This window comes from Fulvia fulva, chromosome 1 (assembly GCF_020509005.1).
Source record: "Fulvia fulva chromosome 1, complete sequence".
NCBI classification, from domain to species: Eukaryota; Fungi; Ascomycota; class Dothideomycetes; order Mycosphaerellales; family Mycosphaerellaceae; genus Fulvia; species Fulvia fulva.
In genome coordinates this window covers 10133056-10157223 of record NC_063012.1, presented here as the reverse complement: position 1 = coordinate 10157223, position 24168 = coordinate 10133056, and the positions used below count along the sequence as shown (strand labels likewise).

General features: G+C 53.9%; 10 protein-coding genes across 10 annotated transcripts; 4 read left to right on the top strand and 6 right to left on the bottom strand.

Annotated features, from left to right (window-relative positions):
* Window positions 1-453: 453 nt before the first annotated feature.
* CLAFUR5_02028 (Putative sugar lactone lactonase) lies at window positions 454-1589 on the top strand (the record flags this gene model as incomplete). Its single annotated transcript, XM_047901176.1, has 4 exons — window positions 454-841; window positions 899-979; window positions 1030-1099; window positions 1151-1589. The coding sequence occupies 4 exons, from the start codon at window positions 454-456 to the stop codon at window positions 1587-1589; spliced, it is 978 nt and encodes a 325-aa protein (XP_047756864.1).
* Window positions 1590-1726: 137 nt separating this feature from the next.
* Window positions 1727-3482, bottom strand: CLAFUR5_02027 (Glutarate-semialdehyde dehydrogenase; the record flags this gene model as incomplete). The annotated part of the gene is made up of 3 exons (XM_047901175.1): window positions 1727-2733; window positions 2848-2864; window positions 2914-3482. The coding sequence occupies 3 exons, from the start codon at window positions 3480-3482 to the stop codon at window positions 1727-1729; spliced, it is 1593 nt and encodes a 530-aa protein (XP_047756871.1).
* A 1780-nt stretch (window positions 3483-5262) lies between these two features.
* On the bottom strand, window positions 5263-7738 carry CLAFUR5_02026 (Dolichyl-phosphate-mannose--protein mannosyltransferase 4; the record flags this gene model as incomplete). Its single annotated transcript, XM_047901174.1, has 3 exons — window positions 5263-5708; window positions 5768-7403; window positions 7481-7738. 3 exons carry the CDS (start codon window positions 7736-7738, stop codon window positions 5263-5265), a joined length of 2340 nt encoding a protein of 779 aa, XP_047756870.1.
* A 541-nt stretch (window positions 7739-8279) lies between these two features.
* CLAFUR5_02025 (uncharacterized protein) lies at window positions 8280-10543 on the bottom strand (the record flags this gene model as incomplete). Its single annotated transcript, XM_047901173.1, has 3 exons — window positions 8280-9029; window positions 9085-10022; window positions 10081-10543. 3 exons carry the CDS (start codon window positions 10541-10543, stop codon window positions 8280-8282), a joined length of 2151 nt encoding a protein of 716 aa, XP_047756873.1.
* A 470-nt stretch (window positions 10544-11013) lies between these two features.
* On the top strand, window positions 11014-12835 carry CLAFUR5_02024 (Nucleolar protein 12; the record flags this gene model as incomplete). Its single annotated transcript, XM_047901172.1, has 2 exons — window positions 11014-11190; window positions 11240-12835. The coding sequence occupies 2 exons, from the start codon at window positions 11014-11016 to the stop codon at window positions 12833-12835; spliced, it is 1773 nt and encodes a 590-aa protein (XP_047756872.1).
* A 332-nt stretch (window positions 12836-13167) lies between these two features.
* CLAFUR5_02023 (uncharacterized protein) lies at window positions 13168-15375 on the bottom strand (the record flags this gene model as incomplete). Its single annotated transcript, XM_047901171.1, has 1 exon — window positions 13168-15375. One exon carries the CDS (start codon window positions 15373-15375, stop codon window positions 13168-13170), a length of 2208 nt encoding a protein of 735 aa, XP_047756894.1.
* A 2169-nt stretch (window positions 15376-17544) lies between these two features.
* Window positions 17545-17962, bottom strand: CLAFUR5_02022 (uncharacterized protein; the record flags this gene model as incomplete). The annotated part of the gene is made up of 3 exons (XM_047901170.1): window positions 17545-17706; window positions 17814-17887; window positions 17911-17962. 3 exons carry the CDS (start codon window positions 17960-17962, stop codon window positions 17545-17547), a joined length of 288 nt encoding a protein of 95 aa, XP_047756866.1.
* Window positions 17963-18454: 492 nt separating this feature from the next.
* On the top strand, window positions 18455-19701 carry CLAFUR5_02021 (Alcohol dehydrogenase 2; the record flags this gene model as incomplete). Its single annotated transcript, XM_047901169.1, has 4 exons — window positions 18455-18754; window positions 18814-18904; window positions 18963-19356; window positions 19413-19701. The coding sequence occupies 4 exons, from the start codon at window positions 18455-18457 to the stop codon at window positions 19699-19701; spliced, it is 1074 nt and encodes a 357-aa protein (XP_047756869.1).
* A 150-nt stretch (window positions 19702-19851) lies between these two features.
* Window positions 19852-21318, bottom strand: CLAFUR5_02020 (NADP-dependent alcohol dehydrogenase 6; the record flags this gene model as incomplete). The annotated part of the gene is made up of 4 exons (XM_047901168.1): window positions 19852-19974; window positions 20092-20494; window positions 20559-20955; window positions 21003-21318. 4 exons carry the CDS (start codon window positions 21316-21318, stop codon window positions 19852-19854), a joined length of 1239 nt encoding a protein of 412 aa, XP_047756868.1.
* A 694-nt stretch (window positions 21319-22012) lies between these two features.
* Window positions 22013-23382, top strand: CLAFUR5_02019 (putative diacetyl reductase [(R)-acetoin forming] 2; the record flags this gene model as incomplete). Its single annotated transcript, XM_047901167.1, has 6 exons — window positions 22013-22136; window positions 22190-22198; window positions 22255-22515; window positions 22580-22666; window positions 22718-23090; window positions 23139-23382. The coding sequence occupies 6 exons, from the start codon at window positions 22013-22015 to the stop codon at window positions 23380-23382; spliced, it is 1098 nt and encodes a 365-aa protein (XP_047755756.1).
* Between the last annotated feature and the right edge of the window lie 786 nt (window positions 23383-24168).

Genomic DNA, 24168 nt, shown 5'->3' with positions numbered 1-24168 from the left:
CTGTGTAGCTCGGTCGGAACCGGGCAGCTCATTGAGATGTTGAGTCCTGGTATAAGCTCCTCGGATACACGATCGTCGGAAGGCCTCTCTGTAAGCCGTTGCGCGAGTACCATGCCCAGTGTCAATGCCAAACTGGTTCATGGAACGACGGTCACGTCCAGCCAGAACAGAAGGGGGTTTTGATTGTTTGCTGGGTCTGTAGCGGCGATGACGCTCAGCAGCAGACGCTCATGTCATCGACATGTGAGCAGGCTGCCCCTCGTCGACTTCGTGGCAGTGATTGAGTTGAGACTGACTGTTGTATATTGACGTCGACAACATCAGATGCTGGCGATGACTTCCTGTGACGCCGGAGTGGGGCTCCAACCACACCCCACCATTGGAAGCTGCGCTCAACTCGATACCACAAAACAATATCCAAACACCAACAAAAGCTTAAGCTCAAAGGACACAATGCCAGACGTCAAGAAATACAAAATCACCGAGCCATACCTCCACCTAGGATGCGGTCTGGGCGAAGGCCCCTTCTGGGAAAAAGATCGCAACACTCTCCGATTCGTGGACATTGTGAAGGAGAAGCTTCATACCGTCGATCTTAGTAAAGGACCTTCATCACACAAGCAATGGGATCTGCAGTACTCAATCGGCACGACTGCCGATATCGAGGGTGACGACAAGAATTTCATCTTTGGAGGCAAGAGCGGCTATGGCGTTTTCAACCGCGAGACGGGAGAGCATCGACTCATCAAGCAGCATTGGTCAGATGCTGAGAGGCAGCCTGATGGTGGTGGCAAGCCGAAGGCTGGGAAGAATAAGCAGGAGCGTATGAGGAGTAATGATGGTGAGTGCTAAGTGTCATTATGGTACAGATGTTCAATGAAAGCTAACAGCGTCCAAGGTGCCGTCGATGCAAATGGTCGATACTTTGTAGGGACGATGAATGACCCTGCACTTGTTGGACAGGGCTTCACAGATGAAGGTAAGTCACCTCTCGATGAAGCCAACTGCAATGAGACTGACTTCCAAAAGGTGTCCTCCTCCGCCTCGACTCCGACCTAAGCCTGCACCGAGTGAAAGAGGGCGTAACAATCCCCAACGGGTAAGACCCCCCACACCACTCCTCCTCACTACCACTCTAACCCCCCTCCAGCATATCCTGGACCCTCGACAACAAGCACTGCTACTTCACCGATTCCCCCAGCGGCAAAATCATGAAATACCCCTACAACCTCTCAACCGGCGAAATCGACTGGTCCAATGGCCACGTCTTTTTCGAGTGCCCCATCGAGGGCGGAGTCCCCGACGGCCACGCTCAGGACGAAGAGGGTTGCCTTTGGGTGGCATTGTTCGGAACTGGAAAGGTCGTGCGTGTCAACACTTCTGGCGAGATCGTTGCTGAGGTTGAGGTCCCGACTCGATGCGTGACTTGCCCTGCTATTGCTGGTACGGAGCTGTTTATTACGAGTGCTGAGGAGGAAGATCCGGAGAAGTATGCGTGGAGTGCGAAGTATCAGGGCGATTTGTTTAGGGTTGAGATTGGACTGAAGGGGTGTCCGTTGAATAGGTTCAAGCCTGGAGTTCAGCTATAGATGGGATTTATGGAGCTGGCCGAAGAAAGGGTGGAGATGGCAGAAGTAGAGTCGTGTGAAGTCGAAATGCATCGAGACACGCGACAGAACCTTGGGGCTCCATGAGGATGACTTTCGCATTCAGACGAACTGTCTATCTACAGCTTACTGGCGCCCTGAAGCTCACCAATCCCACCAACCGTCATAGTCTTGATCGTAAGATACTCATCAATCCCATACTTCGATCCCTCCCTGCCGAACCCAGAGTGCTTCACACCCCCAAACGGCGACGCCGCATCAGAGATGAGGCCAGTGTTGATACCCACCATACCAAACTGCAGCGCCTCAGCCACACGATGACACCTCTGCACATCCTTCGAGAAGAAGTAACCCGCAAGACCAACATTCGCATCATTAGCAAGCTGGACAACTTCAGCCTCAGTCTCGAACGGGAACAGTCCAGCAATGGGTCCAAACGTCTCCTCGTTTGCAATCTTCATCGACTTGGTCATATCTCTAATCACAGTCGGTGCGAAGAAGTTCGAGCCCAGGTCTGGAAGCTGCTGGCCGCCTGCTAGCACTTTGCCGCCGTGGCTTACGGCGTCATCGACGTGTTGCTGAACTTTGCTGATGGCACGGTCGTGGATGAGGGGGCCGTGAGTCACGCCATCTTGGAAACCTGGACCGACTTTGAAGTTGTTGACTTTCTCGGTGAAGGCCTTGGCGAAGTCGTCGTAGATGCCTTTTTGGACGTAGATGCGGTTGGCGCAGACGCAGGTTTGGCCGCTGGAGCGGAATTTCGAGGTTATGGCGCCTGCTACTGCTGTTTCGAGGTCTGCATCGTCGAAGACGATGAAGGGGGCGTTGCCGCCTAGTTCGAATGAAAGCTTCTTTAGGGTGTCGGAGGATTGGTTCATGAGGAGTTTGCCGACATTTGTTGAGCCAGTAAAGCTGACTTTCTTCACGTGGTCAGAGGCTGTGATGGCGGAGCCGACTTCGGGGGTGTTCTTGTCGGCTGTAACGATGTTCACGACGCCGGGAGGAATGCCTGCGCGGTGGGCAAGCTCTACTAGCGCTGCTGCTGTGAAGGGTGTCTCGCTTGGAGACTTGCACACTGTTGTGCACCCTGCTGCGAGGGCGGGACCGATCTTACGAGTAATCATCGCTGCCAGACAGAAGGGTGTTAGCTATACTCGAGGACCACGTGGTAATGTCTTAGCAGAAGGTGCCAGGCATGTCTGAGACAGAAGATGCCTTCTACCCTTCAAGGGTGACCTACCTGCGGGAAAATTCCATCTACCATGGCCGATCAGCTTGATCAACACTACAGATTCAAGAAGCTTACGGTGTAATGAGGCCACAGACACCGACTGGCTCTTTGATGGTGTAAATTCGATTGCCAGCAACGGTGGCTGGAATGGTATCACCGTACATTCTGGGCGCTTCCTCACTGAACCACTCGAAGAAGCTGGCGGCATATACGACCTCACCCTTTGCATCGGTGAAAGGCTTGCCATTCTCCCATGTGATCAACTTGGCAATGTCCTCGCTGTTCTCGATGACAAGATCATACCACTTTCGCAGCATCTTCGCTCGTTGACGGCCTGTTGTCTTCCTGAACGATGACAGGGCGTCGGCCGCTGCTTGTATTGCCAAGTCTGCATCCTCCTTGTTCATCTCTGGCATTGAGCCGATCCTCTTGTGTGTTGATGGGTCGTGGACATCGAATGTCTTGCCCGATTTCGCGTTGACCCATTTGCCATTGATGTAGGCCTGCTCCTTGAACAAGCTCTTGTCCTTCAGGTCTGGAACGGTGTGAATGCCCATGACAGCAGATCTGGACACTATTCTGAGGTGGTTCGTTCTTTTGATGTGCGAGCGAACGGCAGGTGTGGTTCTGAGGAAGGCCTTCATAGTTGCGGTCGTTTGAGGGGGCAGTCGTTAGGTCGTAGGTCAGACGTCTATCTTTGAGTTTTCACTGTGATCCAGCAACGGAATGGCACTCCAAGACATTAGCTACTTCGAAATGTCAATGCCATCCGAGGATCAACAGTATGCAGCTTAGATAAGTATGATGTGGGGAGTGATCCTGGTCGCATCCGTCTTAATGAAGGAGGTACACCCGAGGGCAGTATCAATGCGCAGCTCTTTCCAACGCTTGCCCATCTACATTCACACATCGAACATTCACTTTATGTTGACCACAACTCTGGGGGATGCTGGCCGCCTCCTGAAATTTCACTGATGAAGATACATCGGTTGGCCCAGACTAATGACAGACAGGACGATGTCGCTATGTGATCGTGCACGAGGATGATCTGGAGCTGTCTCATACAACCATGTCTGCTAGCGATATGAGCTGTGCCAAAAGCTATGTTCTTCGGCAAATGCCTCTCTACTAATACCGATCAAGGTTTGAGATTCCTGAGTTGTTGACCGATCAAACTACTATCAGCATTCACCGACATCAGGGCAAGGGCAAACAGATCGCATGGCCGAAGTAGAGATCCCACGTGCAGGACAGATCAAGCCCCCTTCACGATTGCAAACACCAACGATCTATACACTAGTACTTTGCCCGCCACGACCTTCGTGAAGGCGACTATGGCGCCAGAGGGCCCTCAGCAAATGCTTCCTCAAGAGCCCAGTCAGTCTTTGGGACTGTGCGCGAGGCCTCACCATTCTCCAGCTGCGACAACATGCCTCCCGCTGGAATCCTAGAATACTACGGCTTACAGCCCGGCGATAGCGCCCGATCTCGAGACACCGAATGCAGCATATGCAAGGATAACGTAAAAGAAACTGTTGTCACTTCTTGTCAGCATGTATACTGCTTCGAATGTGTAAGGACTCTCCCTCGCAGCCGGGTCTTTGGCTGTTACTAATTCTCATGGAACAGATAACCCGCTGGCTCTCCCAATCCTCCAAATGCCCCGACTGCCGAGGAAATCTTCTTCCATCAACCACAACAACACCAACAGCAAGAAGCGGGCAAGATACCGCACCCCAAGTCCTCCCATCCCACTTAGGCACGTTAGACAGCAGACCTTCTCCCTCAAGGAGCCCGGCGGCCACACCAGCACTCGTCCAGCAGCAGACCCGCATCAACGCGCCAACCATCCTCTCAGCCATGTGGCAAGCAGGCTCCCAACTCGATGCTGAGTCCCCGCTCCCACCGAGGTTGCGACAATGCGCCAAACGGATCTGGACCGAATGGGAAGACTACCTCCACGCTCAGGATGGCCGTGTACTCCCAGAAGGAGATATGATAATAGCACTCTCCCGGATCTTTGAGTCCACGGTCGTGACTTATGGCTGGTGTGATAATTGGCGGGACCTTCCGGACACTTTCGTGCAGACTATGCGCCAGATAGCAGAGGCCGGGGCGCAAGTCTGCGATGTGGCGAGGTCGGGAAGTGAGTTAGCGTCGGGGCGACTGTAGTCTGAGCTAAGTCTTGATGTAGCATACACGGTAGGTGGGCTGGTGGGTTCCAACTCTTAATCGTATCATATGTTATTTCAATACTTATCTGTGCTCCAAGTAAGCAGCGCTCGCCTTGCCTGCGCCGCAACGCCCACCCGCTTGCTTAGTGCTGCTGTATTCCGTCGATCTGCCTGGAACGACTTGTCCCCCTTTCATCGAAAATCCTACACTTCCCACCTCTACCCCAGTCCGCATTTATCCTCGGCCCCATTACTTAGCAAAATGGAAATCATAATTCAACCACTTCCTCGCGAGCACCTGTCCGACCTCCAACCCCGGCTTGCCATACGTCAACGGGCTAAAGAAGTAGAAGCACCACACAATAACGCTCACAATCACACCCGTAGCCGCCCAAGTGGCCATAAGGCTCTGACCCCCAATGCGCTCGCGAATGGGCTTGCTGCGTTGCTGGATCTGTGCTTTGCTACCCTTCTTGCCGTCGACGATGGGGTTCGTGCCGGAGACGTTGGCGATCTCATTCGGCTCGATGTTGAAGACGAATTCGACGATGGCACCGGCGACGAGACAGCTGGCGAGGTGGGCGGGAAGGTAGTGGTGGAGGAAGAGTTGACGGCCCATGATGAAGAAGGGGAAGTAGTGGGCGGCCCAGACGAGGAAGAAGAAGCCCGTACTGTTGTAGAGACGGCCGCGGGTGCCTAAGGGGGAGTGGTTAGTTTGGGCATGGGTTTCTTGTGGGAGGGGGATCGAAACTTACGTCTGTCGAGCGCATCAACACCACGGCGAACAGACATCTGGTCCGCGAACAGGATGCCGGCAAAGACGGCCAGGAGCGCGGATGTGAACCACCATCCGATGGGGTTGCCCATGAAGTAGATCTGTCGTCGTGTGTTCGATTCAGTCCAGAAGCTGACACCACGGAGAAGGAACGGCCATTGAATCGGTTGCGAGGCGTAAGGGTGCGAGGAGGTAAGTGCGTTGTTGTGGTAGAACATTGCGCGCTGAAGCTCAAAGTACTTCTTCAGGAATGGCATCGACTTAGGCTTTCTGATTTCCTTAACCAAGCGTGGCGAGCCTTCTTCGATTCCTGATACCTCCTCGACGTACCAAGTGTTGGAGGTCTGGAACGCGTTCTTGTTGCCGTTGATTTCGGCCTGTTTGTAACCCCACTCTGGAAGGGGGGTAGTGTGTGTCCACATGGCGACCTTGGTCGGAACGTGGATAAGTTTGAAGTGAGAAGAAAGTGTCTTGAATTCTTGACCAGTCTTGCCGTTGTCAATCTTGATCTCGAACAGCGTGTCGTTGAAACGACCACCGTTGGCCTCTTCGAGAGGTACTGTGGTGAATTCCTGGTTCGTTGGGTAGAATGGCGATGCGACATCGTGAGTCAAGAGCCAGGTGTCGGTGACCAAATGCCTGAGACGAACAACGTCGCCATTGTGAATACGGTGCCCACGACCTTCCATCTGCGTAGATGGGATGATCTGCCATAGGTTGTTGGTATCGTTGTGTGGGTATCCGGTGACCTGCTGACCCTGGGACGAGACACGTCCATCATCGTAGCGCAGAGGGTACTTGTCCGGGTGGGAGTGAAGGTAGACCTTGGTGTCCTTGTGACGCATGGAGATGTTGTCGAAGTAGTCGATGCCAACAGCCTGCTGTGCCATCAAGTTGTCCGACAGAGTCTCCTGGAATTCTGGTGTCATGAAGTCATCTCCTGGACCTGAGCGGGACAGAATCGCAAAGTGGACCTGGAACCAGAAGAGATACATCAAGAATGGCACAACCACAAGACCAATGGCGCGTGCTCCGAAGTGCTTGCCCCAGTCTGCAAGACTCAATGCGCCCTGTCTGCGGTTGATGTCCATAAGATCCCACAAGTCGATCAAGACCGGCACACCCACAGAGAAGAAGGTGAATGCTCCCACATATTTCGTGCTGATGACACAGCTCATGCTAATGCCCGTAAGCAGCAGCCATTTCCACCACTTTCTCGTGAATGGCGCATGTCGCAGCTTGTAGAAGCGGATGTAGCAGAGAATGCTCAATGCCATGAAGAGCACAAGCGTAGCATCAAGGAGGATCAGACGAGTCTGACCAATGTGTGCGTTGTCGAAGAGGACCAGAGCTGTCGCGAGAATGCATGCTGGCAGGCTGTATCCAGACTCCCACATGATCAGGTAGACGACGGAGACGGTAAGAGCACCCATGAGGGCTGGCATCGATCGGTAGGCCACATAGGGCACTCGGTTCGTGATGTACGAGTCGCCGATGTTCTCGAAGAGGAAGGAGCCATCGTAGCCCACGAGCCAGCCTGCGAATGCGAAGAGAAGTTTGCCGAAGGGCGGGTGGACGTCGAAGAAGTATGTGCGCTGGAGGTAGTAGGATGCAAACTGTACGCGCGGCAGATGTTAGTACATCAATCCATTGATACCATTCCCTCAATGCATCACTTGTCATCTGCACTCACCTTGCCAAAGTGCACCTCATCGAAAACAACCTGGTCAGGATGACTTATGCCCCAGAACCTCGTCAAGAAAGCCAGGATGGTCAGGATGGTAAACGTTATCTTGTGGTCCCACTCCTTCTGCACCGTCTCTTTGCTCGTCGTCTTGACCGCTTCCCACGTCTCCTCGATCTTTGCATTCAGTGCATCGCCATTAGGAGTGGACGATCGGTTCTGGTTCTTGGCTCCACGGTTGCGCACCGCGCCTTGTGGTGATGCCATGCTTGGCGGCTTTCGTCGATGTTGTTTCCCGGCCGCGACACTGAATGCGCAATGAGGTGGCGGTGGTATATCAAAAGAGGAAGAAGCGAAGGGGATGACAAGGAGAAAAGAGCGTGTGGCAGTGGATGAAGGAGGTTGTCCGCAAGTATTGGAGAACACTTGTCGAGTCTGGTCCCTCGCTGGACGAGCTACCACAGAACGAGCCCCTTGCCCTGGCCACTTTTCTAGACTTCAGGGTACGCGTTGCTCCACGGCTGAACTTTTTAAGCCTTCTTCTTCACGGGACTGACAAAGGCTTGTCAGACCATTCATTACATGTGAGGTATTCGACTATCATGTGCTTCCAATGTATGTTGCATTTCGTCAAGTGGAGTAGCTGGTGCTTCATCACACCACGGGGTATCTGAGCTAGACAGTACGCCTCCCACTCCGTCGCTTATCAACAAGACCACTATCATCTCTGCTACCATCCCAATGCTTTGCGTGTCTAGATCGTCTCATATCTGTCCTTGATCATGCTGGTCTATACCACCCTCCGTCATTATGTTGCGTGATTCGTTGACAGCGGCCTGGGCGTTCCGAAAGCGCCTTCTTGCGGTCTGAATGGCCCAGGCGCAAACGCATCGTGCGGAGGCCTCTTTCTATCCGTGCCATGGCCATGCATTGGTCCCTCAAATGTATGCTGTGGAACCGGTGGGGCCCTTGACATGCCAACGAGCGCCTCTTTGGCTGCTTCTCTTGCTCGTTCGGCAGAGTCAGGTGGTGCATCGATTGTGCTCGCTCCTGAGATGTTTGAGATGTTTCGAAAGCCTGCCAATTCTCGCTCACCACCGTTCTGTCGGTGCTTGCCAATGGCCAGAGGTGATCCTTGGTCGCGACCGAATTGCGCATGCTGAAGTCGATCTGTGGTCGGTGGGGCTGCCAGCACGCTGGACGGTGCATCTGCCTGATCACTATTCACCACGACTGTACCAGAGCTCGAGTTCTGTTCCATTGCGGCTCGCCTTTGTGGCATGGGCGTTGCGAAAGGACTGCCCGTTCGCTGCATCGCGCCACCGACATTGCGCACAAGGTGCTTCGCGTTAGCGCCAGGTTCTGCAGCCCAATCTGGTGTGTGCGTTAGGTTTAGTGTGCCATGGTGCTGAATAGGCCCTTGCGGCCTCGCCCACGCATTTTGTTCGATAAACTGCTCGTGCGCCAATCTCTCGCTTTGTCCTTGTATCAGACCCGTCCGGTTCGGGAAGTATACTGGCGGGGGATGTGCTGTTGTTTGAGGGACGCGTTTCGAGATCTGCCACTCTTCATTAGTACATTTTCTCGCGTTATAACGCGTGTAGGATGTATACCTTCATAATTCTCAAGTCGTCCTCCAATGCGGCTCCTTCTGCGCCCGCGATCTCTGGCGCTGCTGGGAAGCCAACATACTTGGCGACACCGCTCAGTACCGACACCTCCTGGTTGTACTTGGCCTGTTGCTTGATCTGCGCGCTCTTCTTCGTTGGGAACATGTAGATGTACTTCTCATCCTCCTCTTGGCTGCTCTGCCGTCGCTCTTTCTGGATGTTGTACCAATCCTCGCCAAGGTTATACATGAACTCCTCGCGACAATCGCGTGCCCACTGAAAGTACTGACTATGCAGCTGGCTGCGTTCACCAAGTGTCGTGCGGCTCAGACTTTGGCGCCCAAACTTCCAAAAGGCCTTTGCTTCTCTTATCTGCTTGTCGCGACGGGCATCCACGCAAGCCATCTGTCGTAGATATTCAGGATGTTGGCATTCCTTCTGGTTCAACATCTCGAGCTCGGCATTGACAGCTGCAAGCTTCTCGTTGTTCTTCTTTTCGCGATATGTCGAGAATTGCTTGGCTAGGTCCTCGAACGCGGTAGAAGCTGCATTTTTGTGCTTGGTCTCCTCGGCTGTCTTCGCTATCGCTTCTGCGCTTGGCTCTTCCTCTGGTTGTACTGTCTCCGTGGTCCGCTCTTGTTCAGGCTCTTTCGCGACATCTTTCTTCGCCTTGCCCTTAAGCTTGCCGCCTTTTCTGCCCTTCACACCTTTCGTGGCTGCGACCGGTGCCGTATCGTCTGCTTGTGGGTCGGCGATCTCTATTGTGGCAGTTGACTCGTCGGCTTCTGGCTGTTCTTGCACTGCTTCATCCGCGTCCTTGTGGTGCATTTCTGTATCGTTCGCGGTCGAGCTATGGCTTCTCTTGCGCGGTGACTCGGCCAGATCTGAATCAGCACTCGATAATGAGCTCTCTGCGGTATTCGAACGTTTTCGCTTCATGCCTGTGTTTTCATCTCAGTCGATGGGTCACGCATACGATTGCGACGACGTCAAACTTACCTGTAGTCTCAATCGTGCTGGTGCTAGAAGCGGCGTCTGGTCCAGCTGGAATTGGCGAGGGGGGATCTGAAAGGTCATCGTCGGCTATCGAAGCATGAACGAGCTTGCTCGGTGTCCTGCCAGTAGTTTCTGTGTGCTTTTGCGACCTTTGTGGCGTCTGATCCAGTCGCTCCGTCTCTGCTTCTGAGTCGACCTCTAGCGATTGCAACGCGGTAGTCTGCTGTTCTGATCGCGCACCGTCCTGCTGTAGCTCAACCTCATCGTCGTCCAGTGGGTCGCTCAGACTGCTCGATCGGTCGTCCTCGTCGCCGATGCCGGCGATAGTGGTGTGTGCTTCGGGTAGAGGATTCGTACTCGGTGGTGGTATCGTAGAGTCTCGTATGGCGACGGGCGAGGCCTTTGCGCTCAGAGGAGATATCGAGGGTCGAGGGGTCGCATCGCGGTTGGGGAGCGGCGACGCCATCGCTACCGCGGCCCTGTGTGGTATGTAGCCAATGCGACAGGAACGCTCCTCGGTTGTCTAGCAACGCGATAGAGTGAATGACTGTGCAATGCTCGCGGTGTGCCGGGCGGAGAATGGTGGTGTCTCGAAGACAGAGCCAGCTCGGCGTTGTGGGTGGAGTGGATGGTGCTGAGCCGAGAAGTGCGGTGCACTGAGGGTGGAGGTGCAGATGGGGGTGGACAGGGTGGACAGGGTGGCGTGATTGGTGTGGGGTATTGTATTGAGCGGTGTTGTAGTCCAAGTGTGCGTGGTGTTGTATCGTTTGTGTGGAAAGAGAATCGATCCTCTCTCTGAAGCGTCGCGACTTGGATCGTCATTCAGCCAGTTGCCGACGAGGGAACAGCTGAGCTTTGACCCGCCAGATTCCGTTTTGGTAAATTTCTCTGCCAAACAGACCTTCAACACTACCACTCCGTACAAATCTGCCAACAATGTCGGAAAAGAGCAAGAAGAAAGACAAGAGCAAGGTTGAGAAGACGTCGAAGAAGTCCAGCAAAGATGGCAGCATGCCGAAAGAGCAGAAACAGAAAGCAGCGGCCTCTGCATTTGCTCTGCTAGCAGACGACAAGACTGTCAATCCAACACTATCGTCGCTGTTCGCAGTCAAGGTACTTCAGATTTGTGATAGATGTATACTCTCATACTGACTGTGTATAGCAACCGCCTGTCAAAGCTAAGCCTGCAGCACCAAAGGAACCCCGTGTAATCAGTACCGAGTCGAGCGACGAAGAGGGGGAAGCCGAAGACGAAGACAACGACGCCGAATTGTCCGAGCTTGACGAAGATCTGGACGATGAGGAGGTGCCAGACGATGACAGCGAGCCAAACGTGGATGTAAATTCTATTAAACAGCACATTGCGGATGAGTCTGAAGATGAAGGCGCCAAGTCAAAGCGCAAACGCAAGAGGAAGGCTGCCGACGAGGAGCTGGAAGACGTGTATATGGGCAAGCTAGCTCGAGAGGAGGAGAAGGAAGCTCGGCGATTGGCGGCGGAACGTGCAACAAAGCGACAGAAGAGCGAGGCGCAAACAGAGTCTCCAGACGACTCTGACGAAGCAGAGGAAGAAGCTGTTGCTGGCGCTGATGCCAATGGCTCTGATGTCGAAGTCGAGGAGGACGAGGACGCAATGTCGCCACCACCCAAGCACGAGACGCAACAGCAAGCCGACGACGACCTGAGCAAGGCCAACCGAACAGTGTTTCTCAGCAATGTTTCGACCGACGCCATTTCTTCAAAGTCTTCTCGCAAGACTCTGCTCAAACACCTTGGCTCTTTCTTCGACAAACGCACTTCACCAAAGGCAGGCGACGCCAAGCACAAAGTTGAGTCAATTCGGTTCCGCTCAACGCCCTATGCTTCAGCCATTCCAAAGAAAGCAGCGTTCGCCAAGAAGGAACTCATGGATGCCACCACAAAGTCTACAAACGCGTACGCTGTGTACTCCTCACCGATCCTAGCACGAGAAGCTGCGAAGCGTCTCAACGGAACCATTGTCCTCGACCGCCATCTTCGTGTCGACGAAGTAGCACATCCCGCCAAAGTCGACAACCGCCGCTGCGTCTTCGTCGGCAACCTAGGCTTCGTAGACGACGAAAGCAACATCCAGGATGCCAACGAAGAAGACGGCCGCGAAAAGCGGAAGCGCGGCAAGGAACCCGCCGACATTGAAGAGGGCCTCTGGCGAACCTTTGGCAAATGTGGTAGAGTCGAAAGTGTCCGCGTGATCAGAGACAGCACTACCCGTGTCGGCAAAGGCATCGCCTACGTTCAATTCGAAGATGAGAATGCCGTGGAAGCAGCGCTCCTCTACAACGACAAGAAGTTCCCACCAATGCTTCCACGAAAACTGCGCGTGTCCAGAGCAAAGGCGCAAAAGCGAAACCCCAAGCCAGGATCTGATCGCCCTGCCGCTAGGAAAGCCAACACCGGTGGCTACCAGCGCAAGATTACGGGAGAAGAGGCCTCGAAGATGGGTAGAGCGAGCAAGTTACTGGGACGAGCTGGAGCAGCACAGATGCGCAGTACTGATGCGCCACGACCAGGACCCAAGGAGCAGAAGACAGGAGCACCTGCGGCAGCGGATGCGATCAAGAAGCCTGAAGCTTTCATCTTTGAGGGACATCGTGCGACGTCGAAGCAGGGCAAGAGTGGGTTGAAGCTGGGCGGCAAACATAATAAGGCTTCTGGGGGGAAGAAGACGAAGGTTACGAGTAGAAGCTCTGCGTTCAAGGCGAAGAAGAAGGCTGCGTAAATCGAGGTTGAGCTTGTATAAATGCTTGAGAGAGAACCTTGAAGTTTACGATGCCGAAAAGCATATTCGAAAGCGATGCGGTGGTACTATCTAAATCTTCCTCTTCTGCATCCAGTCTGCCGTCCTTGGACGTATCTCGCAACAAAACAGCTCCTCGCCGAATAGTGATGACGACTCTCCCGCCGAACAAAAAGAGAGAGAGCCGATAATAATGCAATGCGAAACCTGCATATGCTCGCAAGCACAGCCATACCATACCATACACACAAAACTCCCGCTCATATGCGCAAAACCCATGCAACCAATCCTCTTCCATGCCCATGCTAATCAATCTAGAATGCCCAACTTCCCCTCCTGTTAGTCGTAGCCCAGTTCCCACCTGGCGGCGCCTCCTGCACCATATTCTTCTCCTGCCGCGCCCACTCTCGTACATACAGCTTCAGCGCCTGCCATCTCACGCAGTTCTCCGTCGTCAGCCTCTCGCCTCCCACGCTCTCGAAATCTGGGCCTAGGCGGATGTAGCCTCTCGGACTCTGTTTCGCTTTGATGTCGTCTTGTCTGAGCTCCGAGACTGGGATACGTGCTATCTTCGATAACTCTTCGTCGAAGGGACGCGCGAGGGTTGGGTAGCCCAGGGAGAGGTAGTTGAAGACCTGAGTGATGAAGGAGTCGGGAAACTCTTTCTCGAAGGTCTGCTCGAAGTCGCGCTCGGTGGCGAGGACGGTGTCGAGGTGTCCCAGGTCTGTTGCTGTACCGTGGACGCTTTCGGGGGGTGTCGGAGGTGTTGCGAGGGCTGTGAGATGAGTGCGAGCAGCTCCTGCATCGCCGCGCCCAGAGAAGGATTGTTCGAAGGGGTTGAGGTTCTCAACGCGTGGTGCTGGTGTCATTAATCCTGTTGGACCAGTCGGTGGGGCAAGACCTGGAGTCTCGCTCTTCTCTTGTATGCAGAATCCACCCCAAAGACCTTTCCCAATGACAAGCTTGGCCGTTGTCGTTGATGTGGCTGGTGAGACTTTCTGTTCGGGCTTCTTTGCTGCAGGAGAACACCACAGTCCACCTACATTAGCAGTGGTGGTGTTCTGCAACTGTTCGCTAAGATAACACATTTGTTGTCGCAACCTCTCGCACCCTTGGGTGACATCGAAGCGAGCTGGCTCAGGTGACGGGCAGCGCGGAAACATTAGGTCACGTCCCAGCATCGGCGGACGGGCTCGGTCACGCATCGATCGCATTTCATTGTCTGGTTGATGTATGCTTGCGCCAGCAGCTGGACTCCACCATGGTGAGTTTTCTTTGGGTGGCTCCTTCTTTGCTGCAGTTGCGTTGTTGGCTCTCCGTTCTTGTTCCCGCTCCTCCGCGTGGCGTTGGAGCTCGAGCTGATCCCAATTGACCTTGGTACTTTCGCGGCGGATCGGACGAGAATTGTATTCTTCCTCATCGAAGCCTTCCCACGTCACAGGACGATCTTCGATTTCCATGTCGAAGCTGTCGTGGTCGTCATTAACGTAGTGTTGCACAGGTTCGTGGAAGTCAGAGTTTGGAAATGCAGCCAGTGCCTGCTCCTGCAGCCTCTGGCGTGCTCTTTTCGCCTCCAGATCCAGTAGATACTGGCTGAAGCTCTCGTCTACACTCTCTCGGGTTCGTGTAGCATGCTTGTAGAACTCGTTAAAAGACGAGTCAGAAGCTGTGATGGGAGACCCTTGGCCAGGGCTGCCAGACAAGGAAGATCGAGCAGAATTGCGCTCACTTTCAGAGCTTTCGATCGTGTCCAGTTCCGGGCAACGAAACGAGTGTTGCCGTTCTGGTTTGAGCAATGAAGGTCGTGCTGGCGCACTTCCATCTAAAGGAGATATCTGCCTCCTCAACTCTGGCGGGCACTCGTGACCTCGAGGCGAAACAGCGTGATCACCTTCACCTGTCTCCGACCGCGCTTGACCTTCATCTGATGATTTCAAGCCCGCGTGTTTCTGGTGCTCACGAGCGTGAATGACAAAGCCTTCCTCAGTTCTGTAGTCCTGGTAGTTGGCATCATTCAGGTCCCCAGCTCGGCGTGACCTCCTCGCGGTGGATATGACCTCTGGCTTGAATTTCCTCGAGGTAACATCTTCAGGTGCAATGTTCGAAGTTGTTTCGGACTGCGCACTAGACCTTCTGCTCGACTTCCTGTTGCCTCCATACGTTGTCTCGACCAAGTCTGGCTTGAACCTGATGTGCGCACGCGACTTTGACGGTGTCCGGTCTTTACTGGTCTTTTGCGATGTTTCGATAGGCTGAGGCGCGAACCGCCGTATCGCTGGCTTCGTATCTTGCTTTGCAGCAGTGCTTTTCGAGGACCTTGTTGTAGTTTCAACCGGTTCGGGGGCAAAGCGTCGAACCTTGGGCGCTTGACCCGCTTCCTGCTTCTCGGGAGAATGCTTGCGTGCGGTCTTGGAGGATTTGGTGATGGTCTCTATGGGTTTGGGCACAAAGCGCCTGGGCTTTGGCTGTTGTGTATTAGATGCTGCATCGTCGGGCGTACTGCTTGGCGAAGGTGGATGCATTCTTGCGGGCAGGTGGCCCAAACGTCGAATGCCGCCTTTCCTAGCATTCGGCGCCAGTTGAAGAGTCAAGGGGGCCGACCAGGCCGATAGTCAGATAACGAAAGGGTTCCCGCGGCGCCTAGAACTCTGCTCAATCCGTTGAGATGCTGGGACCCAACGTATTTGGTGTTGATATGGTGAAAGCGTCGAACAGCAGCGTAGCAGATGACCTTATGCGTGCACACCGCTGCAAATGTGGTCTCGAGACGCGGGAAGAGTTGGAGCAAGTGCTAGTGGTGGTTGAATCGCGGCGTTGCTCACAATGACGGGGGCTTAGACCAGATGAGATGGTGGAGTTGCACAATGGCTGCGATGTTGACTGCCCGGGTATGTACGAGTCAGCTGAATCCAAGAGGCCGCCGTACAGATATCAGACTCCAAGAAGGCGTGTAGATGTATGTGGCACAGTGGCAGAGAACAGGAGCGTTATCTGAAACGAAGAAAGCAAAACGTCCTTCTCGCTTGTTGAACCGCGCCAAAGGCCAGCAGCCCATTCCCACTGCGAGGACCCACCCATCTCCCACACTCACCCACCTCCATCGATCGACACACGCAACATCGCCTTCATCATTGGACAGTCCGCACACGCAAGCTTCGCCGATCCGCTGCCCGCTCCTGGTCCCTCCCATTCACCCACGACAGCTCCCACAAGACCTACTATGTAGGCTACTACCTACTTCACCATCACGATAGCTGCACGCATTTTACTGCACACCTTTGCCCATTGTGAGAGCTAGCTATCGTTGAGAGGCGCGAAGCTACCTGCAGCACTAACGGACGGGGCGAGCACCTTCAATGGCAAGCAATTGCCCACGTTCGTCATGTTCTCCAACTCTATTCCCAGCACACGAGAACTTCCGCTACACGTGAGCGTCCGACCGGGATCTGGCGCGTGTCATCGCAGGACTTGAATCCTATGCCTCGCTCATCTCACACCACAGTATAGCACATGTCGTCGCAGCCGAGAGATGATGATGAGGCCGTGGTGCTCGTCATGGTGCGGAATGGCAAGGCTGCACCGTCTCGTGTAGTCTGACCGCCTGCCGCAATGGCTGCACCCACCATGATCAAGAACCACGGAACGATTCTCAACAGTCTCACGTGTCCGTGGACCGCTCGTCAGCTACATACATCGGCTGTCTTCCGGCGGAAGCCACCCTCGCACGCCGAACAGACCACCATCTCGGCGTGGCTTGCGATCCACCAACCATTACAGACCGGTCTGGCGATAGCAGTCTTACAGCGACGCTAACTCAGAAGCTGGAGTGCATGTCTAGTGTGCAGTCGGGCATGACTGCGGCGTGATACTGGCAGAGGAAACATGCGGCAGCCTCTGGACTGTAACACTCGGACGCAACCCTAGGTGGACTTTCAGAGAGGACTTACTACGAGTGCTCCGGCTGGTGCCTTCGTGCGGTCGGCAGCGAGAACACAGCTCGCGAAGGCTGTCAATAGGCCGAGATAGTGCATCGTGATGTGGACTTCTGCTACTACGCAATAAGAGAAGATGGGGAAGCCGATTTGCAAGACGTAGGATCATGCTGCATAAGTTATATTGATTGACGCTACTACTGGCCTGTCACTCTATGCAACACCAGATCTTCCGCTACGGGTCAACGATGAGACGTGCCCGAGAGGGGCTCACATATACATCAATGCAGATGTTTCCGCATTAGTCATGCCTATGTGCGATGAATTGCAGTCGTCAAGGGAAGTCTACGCTCCAACTGTAGCACTGACTCGCGGACCAATGCTGGAGAAATCAATGTCTCCCCTTTAGCGTTGACGACTGCCTTGTAGTGGGAGACGGGGTCGACGGTGTGTTGATATGGAACATCTCAAGGCTTCGGAGCATCTACGGCCGATGGTGTTGTTGTCAATGAATTGAAGGTGTCGCAGCCAAACGAGGTTTTAAGATTGAGTGTAGCAGCCAAGGAGCAGGGTTTGATCGTGTCCGGGATACTTTGACCAGGTTGATGTTGCTAGACTTGAGCGGACGAGTTCTCGCGTCAGGCTTGTTTCGTAGCCTTGCTTGTTGTTGCACTGCCTTTCTCTGGGATGGGTGCTAGCTACCTTCGAAGTCAATCACTTATGATGGATCGTGTTCAACAACGCCGATATTGTTGCAGGTCAACGTGTGGTGGCGCCATCGTCAAGCTTGGCCATCACAGTTCTCGATGTGTTTGTCCAACTAAACATCTCCAGCAAGCGAGGTACCTGCTCCTCATCAACGTCGACATCATTGAGTTGGCGCAGACCTAGCACATGCGAGATGAAGTCGCCCTTTGCACACTGAAGTCTGGCTGGATCGCGGAGACAGCTGTAATTGTTGCATTATGCCGACCTGGATGCTCTTTCACCTACTGCTGCCCCAATATGGACTCAGAGACTGGTCTCACGGCCTGTTGACGACATCGAAGCTCATTGATGCCGAGCGCTTCTTCTAATTCGGCACAGATTCCGTTGCTCCGGGCTGCAGAAAGCGCGTCACCATACCTGCTTCAGTGTTGACCGGGCATTTCTCAGCAGGTGCTGGAGCGGTGGACATGTAGGGGATCAAGACGACCGCGATGTTGCTTTGACAAAGGACAAGAAAGAATGGAGGAAATGCTCTCCGAGCGAGCCTGCCGAAGGAAGGCAGTGGCAGGAAAACATTCCGCGGCCATCGGGTCCTCTTCGCTTTCGTGACATCCATCACCTCCCAGCGCCCTATGATGGTTGGACATCACACACACCGGCCAACAACATTGTTGGTTATCGCCCAGCTCTCGACGCCTCCACCACCTCCACCATCAACCCCGCAGATGGAGTCGGCCTTGCGGCGTCGACTAACGAGAGCTCCTGTGAGCTCATGGTCCCGCTCATCATCATACGCCGAGGTAGGCAAGTCTAGCAAAGAGAGGTCGAGTCGTCTTCAGCTATTTCCTGTTTACTTTTCTCATTTGACCTGCAACCCAAGCTCTAAAGTATCTATAACAACCTTGGTGGTTTCATTTTCAATTTCCCTTAGCAACACCCAAAAACAAGCAAGATAATCAAGATGGTCGACATCCCAAAGAAGTACAAGGCCTGCATCTACGATGAGCCTGGAAAGGTTTCAACGAAGATTGTAGAGCTCGATACTCCGGAGCCGGGTCCAGGAGAGGTTCTCATTAACCTGTCGCACTCTGGAGTATGTCACAGTGATCTCGGTGTTATGACGAACAGATGGGCAGGTCTACCATATCCGACACAGCCAGGACAAGTTGGTGGACACGAGGGTGTTGGTAAGGTCGTCAAGTTGGGCCCTGGCGCTGAGCAGAGCTCCGTCAAGGTTGGAGACCGTGTTGGCATTAAATGGGTAAGAATGTTCACTGGAATCGTTGTGATGCAATTGGGACAGCCATTGACACATCCCAGATCAGCGCCATCTGCGACTCCTGCCCAGCATGCCACGCAGGCCACGACGGCGTCTGCTTCAACCAGAAGGTCTCAGGATACTACACGCCTGGTAACGAAATATCGCCCCCTGACGCCTTGCTCGTCTAGAGCCCACTAACCTCCCACAGGCACATTCCAACAATACGTCCTCGGCTCAGCCAGCTACGTAACCCCCATCCCCGACAGCCTCCCATCCGACGCCGCAGCCCCCATGCTCTGCGCCGGCGTAACCGTCTACTCGGCGCTCCGCAAGTCCGGCGCCAAAGCCGGCGACTGGGTCGTGCTGTTGGGCGCTGGAGGAGGTCTCGGCCATCTCGCAGTCCAAATCGCCGCGCGTGGTATGGGAATGCGTGTGATTGGCATTGACGCTGGCAACAAGCAGGAGCTTGTGAAAGAGTGCGGTGCTGAAGTTTTCATCGATCATACGCAGGGTAAAGCGGAGGAGGAGGTCAAGAAGGTTACGGGCGGTCTGGGTGCGCAGGCTGTGTTGGTACTTACGGCTGCTAATGGAGCTTATGCGAGGTGAGAGTGAACATACCGTGATTTTCGTAACTTGGACATGACTGACAGTATCACAGCGCCATGGGTCTCCTCAAGTTCGGCGGTACCTGCGTCTGCGTCGGTCTTCCGGAGGGCGAACTCAAGCCCATCGCCACGGCATACCCTCAGTTCCTGGTAGCGAAGGCTCAGACGATCAAGGGAGTCGCGGTTGGTGATCGTAAGGATGCCATTGAGACTCTTGAATTCGCCGAGAGGGGTCTGGTGAAGACACATTTCACGACTGCAAAGATGGAGCAGTTGACTGAGACATTCGAGAAGATGGACCGTGGTGAACTGGTTGGTAGAGTGGTGCTGGATTTGAGCTAGATCATCTTGAGCACAAAGGACGAACATGAGAACGGCAAGGAATGTACATCAGCTTGACCTATGCCATGGCCTCACTTCGCGTCTATTTTGTTGTTGTGGTATTGCGCCTTGTTACCCGGTGTACGCCGAGTGTCGTAACCAAGCACCTATCTAATCACGCTTACCAAAGACCTTGTCGTAGTCGGTAAGGACGTAACGGTATCGCACAGTGTTCTCTGACACGGCGGTGACAGCCTCCTTGCAGCCCTCTTCACTTATTGGTGTGGTCTTGATCTAATGAAAGGAAAGATAAGTCAGCCTAAGTGCCTCGAAATGATGTGGCAGAAGCCATGGGCGTCCTGAGTGTGTCTCAGGTGTCTCAACAAGGCTTCTGTACAGAACTTTACTCACCCAGCTCTTGATGTTCTGCTTCGAGGCAAGGTCGAACATGGCCAGCATCTCAGGCCTATTGCCAATGTGCGAAGCACCAATGTAGCAGCCATTGCTTGCAAAGTCCTGCGCCATGATCTCTGGGAGAGGGTGGTCACCGAAGCCAACATTGTGGAATCTGCCCATAACCTTCAGAGTCGAGAAGTAGTCCGTGAGCTTGAACTTGTGCGTAGCATCGGCGCAGTTGAGGATGAAGTCGAAGGTGAAAGCGAGATCCTTGTGCCAGCCCTCATCGTTCGTGACGATGAAGTGCTTGGCGCCCATCTTGAGCGCATCCTCCTTCTTGTTCGGGCTGTGCGAGAGGACGTAGACCTCCGCGCCAAGAGCCGCAGCCCAGAGCACTGCGAAGTGACCAAGACCACCCCTGTCGTGTCTGATGTTAGCGAAGCTGTCCGTTGGGGGTCACAAAAAGTTCTTCCGCCACTTACATTCCCACAATAGCAAACTTCTTGCCCGGCCCAGCTCCCAGACGAACCAGAGGGCTGTACACCGTAAGACCAGCGCACAGCATAGGTGCGGCAATCTCGCTCTCAATGTTGTCCGGAATCTTGAAGGTGAAGTACTCGTGGGCACGAATGTGTGAGGCGTAGCCACCTTGCGAGATTGTGCCATCCTTGTATGGAGCACCGTATGTGTCTACTGAGTTGGGGCAGTAGTTTTCTTGGTCTGCTTTGCAGTTGTTGCAGGTCAGGTCGGCCTGGATCTGGGCACCGACACCGACACGGTCGCCGACCTTGATTGTCTTGACATCTTTTCCAACTTTTATCGCCTTGCCTACGACTTCGTGGCCGACGCAGATTGGGAGTGGGCAGTCGCCCCAGCCGCCTGGACCTGTCAGTTGTGCTCAATGGCGCCTGTGGTGAGTGACAAACCGTTGATGGTGTGAACGTCCGACCCGCATACACCACAGCACTCAATTGCAATGTCGATGTCTCTATCTTCGAAGGGCTTCAATTTGAACTCCTGCTTTTCGAACTGTTGCCATTGCTTCTGATCTTTTATCACGAAGCCCTCGGCGGTATCTGGATAGACCATCTTTGCGGTATGTGACTGTAGTGGTTGTGGAAGTCGTGTGTTGAGTAAGTGAAACTGTAGAACTAAGGGAAAGTGTCTCACCTCGCGGGAGCTTATAAGGCAGGATGCGCTGTCGGAAAATCTACACCCAGCTGCAGGCGAAGGTGATATCATGCATCGTCAAGCATTGAGAGCTTGGCCAGTTTGCCGTGCCTGCCACAGACTGGAAGGTCTTGCTCCGTGTAGGCTTCGTTTGAGGCTCTCTTCTTCAGGAAATATGTCCCAAGTGAGCCCGGCCACTATTGATTGACGCGCATGGAGCTGACTGCTCGAGAGCTTATGTTCGTGTTTGCGACGATCGTCCTTCGAACGCGTGCTGGCCGCAGAGCCGCATCGCTGCAATTCTCCCCGCAGCATCGTCATCATCGTGGGGAGCTTCAGCGGGCCCCCAACCCATGCCTTGTGCGAGGCTCAACCGGTTGATGTCGTGGGTCTTCGGTCCTCGATGCCATACGAGAGTCTTGCTGTGTCTACAGTTCTTCCTCTCAAAGGTCTCGAATCACTGTCAGTTCCAGGCACTTCTGTTAATGTTGAGGTTTGTGCTCTCGACAGACCTGCCAGATTCAGAACTGGCAGGAGCTTCTCGCGAGCACAAAGCCCCTCACCCCGCTTTCCAGTCACCAGCGTATGGGCAGCGGCGACGAGGCAACATACTTCCGCCATGGCAGACCACATGAGGTAAAACGCGTCGCCTGAATATCCTCCGGAGTAGAATCGACTCTAATGCAATCTGTCGTCTTTCCTGCCAAACTTGAGACTTTCGACAAACATACTTGATAATTCTCTGTTGATCGTTCAAGTTCGCACCATGTCAGACCAGAACAAGACGATGAAGGCTGTACGATTCCATGGCAAGGAAGATCTCCGCTTCGAGGATATCCCAGAGCCAGTGTGTGGTCCTGGTCAAGTGAAAGTGAAGCCTGCATGGTGTGGTATGGCCATGGACTATTGTTCCAACTGAAGATCGACGCTGAACCGTCGATAGGGATTTGTGGTATGACCACTCGGTGTTGTTCCATCCGACAAGTTTGACGCTGAACGAATCGCTAGGAAGCGACCTCCATGAATACATGGGTGGGCCATCTCTTTGTCCAGAATCAACTCCGCATCCGATCACGGGTGAAACAATTCCATTGACTTTCGGGCACGAATTTGCCGGAATCATCGAAGAGGTCGGTGAGGGTGTCTCGGAGAGATTCAAGGTGGGCAGTAGGGTCGTTGTTGCACCCATCATCTTCGACGGAGACTGTGGCGCATGCCAAGATGGCCTCGTGAACTGTTGTTGGTCGAATGGGTTTATAGGTCTCAGTGGTCAGTAACATCGTGTCGATGCCATTTGGTATCTGAGTTGTGCTGATCCGGACACGGTCCCTAGGTTGGGGCGGTGGACTTTCAGAGCACCTGGTCGTTCCGGAGTACACTCTGTACAACTGCCCTGACAATGTACCTTTGGACGTTGCTGGTGAGTCAATCATTCGGCTGTGATTGAAGATGCTGACGATGATGGACACAGCGCTCGTTGAGCCCTTGGCAGTTGGCTGGCATGCCGTGAATTCATCGCCCTTCAAGAGAACAGACACGGCTTTGATCCTTGGTGGAGGACCCATTGGTCTGTCTGTGATCCAGGCCCTTCGAGCTCGTGGCTGCCCTCAAATCATCGTTTCTGAGGTTTCGAAGATGCGGAAGGATTTCGCCAAGGAGTTTGGAGCGCATGTCGTGCTAGATCCCACGCAAGATGACATCGTTGCAAGATGTCTCGAGCTGACCAACAAGAAAGGGGTGGACGTGACCTTTGACGCTGCTGGCGTGCAGGTCGGTTTAGATGCAGCAGTAAACGCTCTGAAGGCTCGCGGCACACACGTCAATATTGCAATCTGGGAGAAAAGGTAAGCCAGAGTCCCGACCTGTCAAGAGGGAGAGCTTACAGTCATCAGATGTACCCTCTGGCCAAATGACCTCGTCTTTAAAGAAAGAAAGTATCTCGGTGTTGCGACCTACGTGAAGGCCGATCTCCAGGAAGTGATCGATGCTCTTTCAGATGGTCAGCTGGACATGGCGCACAAGATGATCACCAAGCGGATTGAGATGGATCAAGTGCGGGAGGAAGGGTTTCTAACACTGATCAATGACAAGGAAAATCAGGTTAAGATCATGGTGAGAGGCAGTGGTGAGAAGTAGTGGAGGGAGTCGCAGGTTATGGCGAGGTCGTCATTTCGAAGCATACATGTAGCAGAAGGAGGTCCACGAAACTGCAATTTCGATGTCTGGTGTCATCCATCAAGGTGAATAGCATGACGTGAGGGAGATGCTATCGTTGCAATCCCGGCGCCTGCGTCCGTTCGTGTGGGCACTGAAGGTCGTCGTGCGTAGTCGTGAGTACGCTTCCCTATAGCACTGGCCTTCGTATGCCTAATGTCGCCGCAACTTGAGGTTACCTATGAGTGGTGGCTTTGATTTCGCTCCGGATCATCGATTAGTTCGCACATACCAGGATGGCATAAGCGATTGTGAGCGTGTGTGTGCAGACATCAACCGGACACATGGAGGAACACTAACAATTGTACCTGATGGGGTCACCTGCTGAGATTCGGTCTAGCGGTACAGGCAAAATGTACGTGCGAAGTAGTCTTCACAAGTATCCTGCTGGTCATGAGCCATGTCCAGAGCTAAACCCAAGCAAGAGCGTGCGGTTGGCAAAACAAGATTGCAGTGCTCTTCAAAGCTTGCTTGGAAGTGTGATTGTGGCTGCTGCCCGTCGCGCGTTTGCTGCGGCATCGATTCGTGTGATGCCGGCGCGATGAAGAAGATGCCGCGGAGCAGAGATGTTGTTCGCTTTGCAGTGCTGAGCCACTCGATCGCGAGGATTGAGTTTCGACAGCAGCTGAACGGTGCGGATCTAAGGTAAAAGCAGGCACCAGCACACCCGCCGGCAGTCACTGGTGGGCAAAACAAGCGTTGCCACAG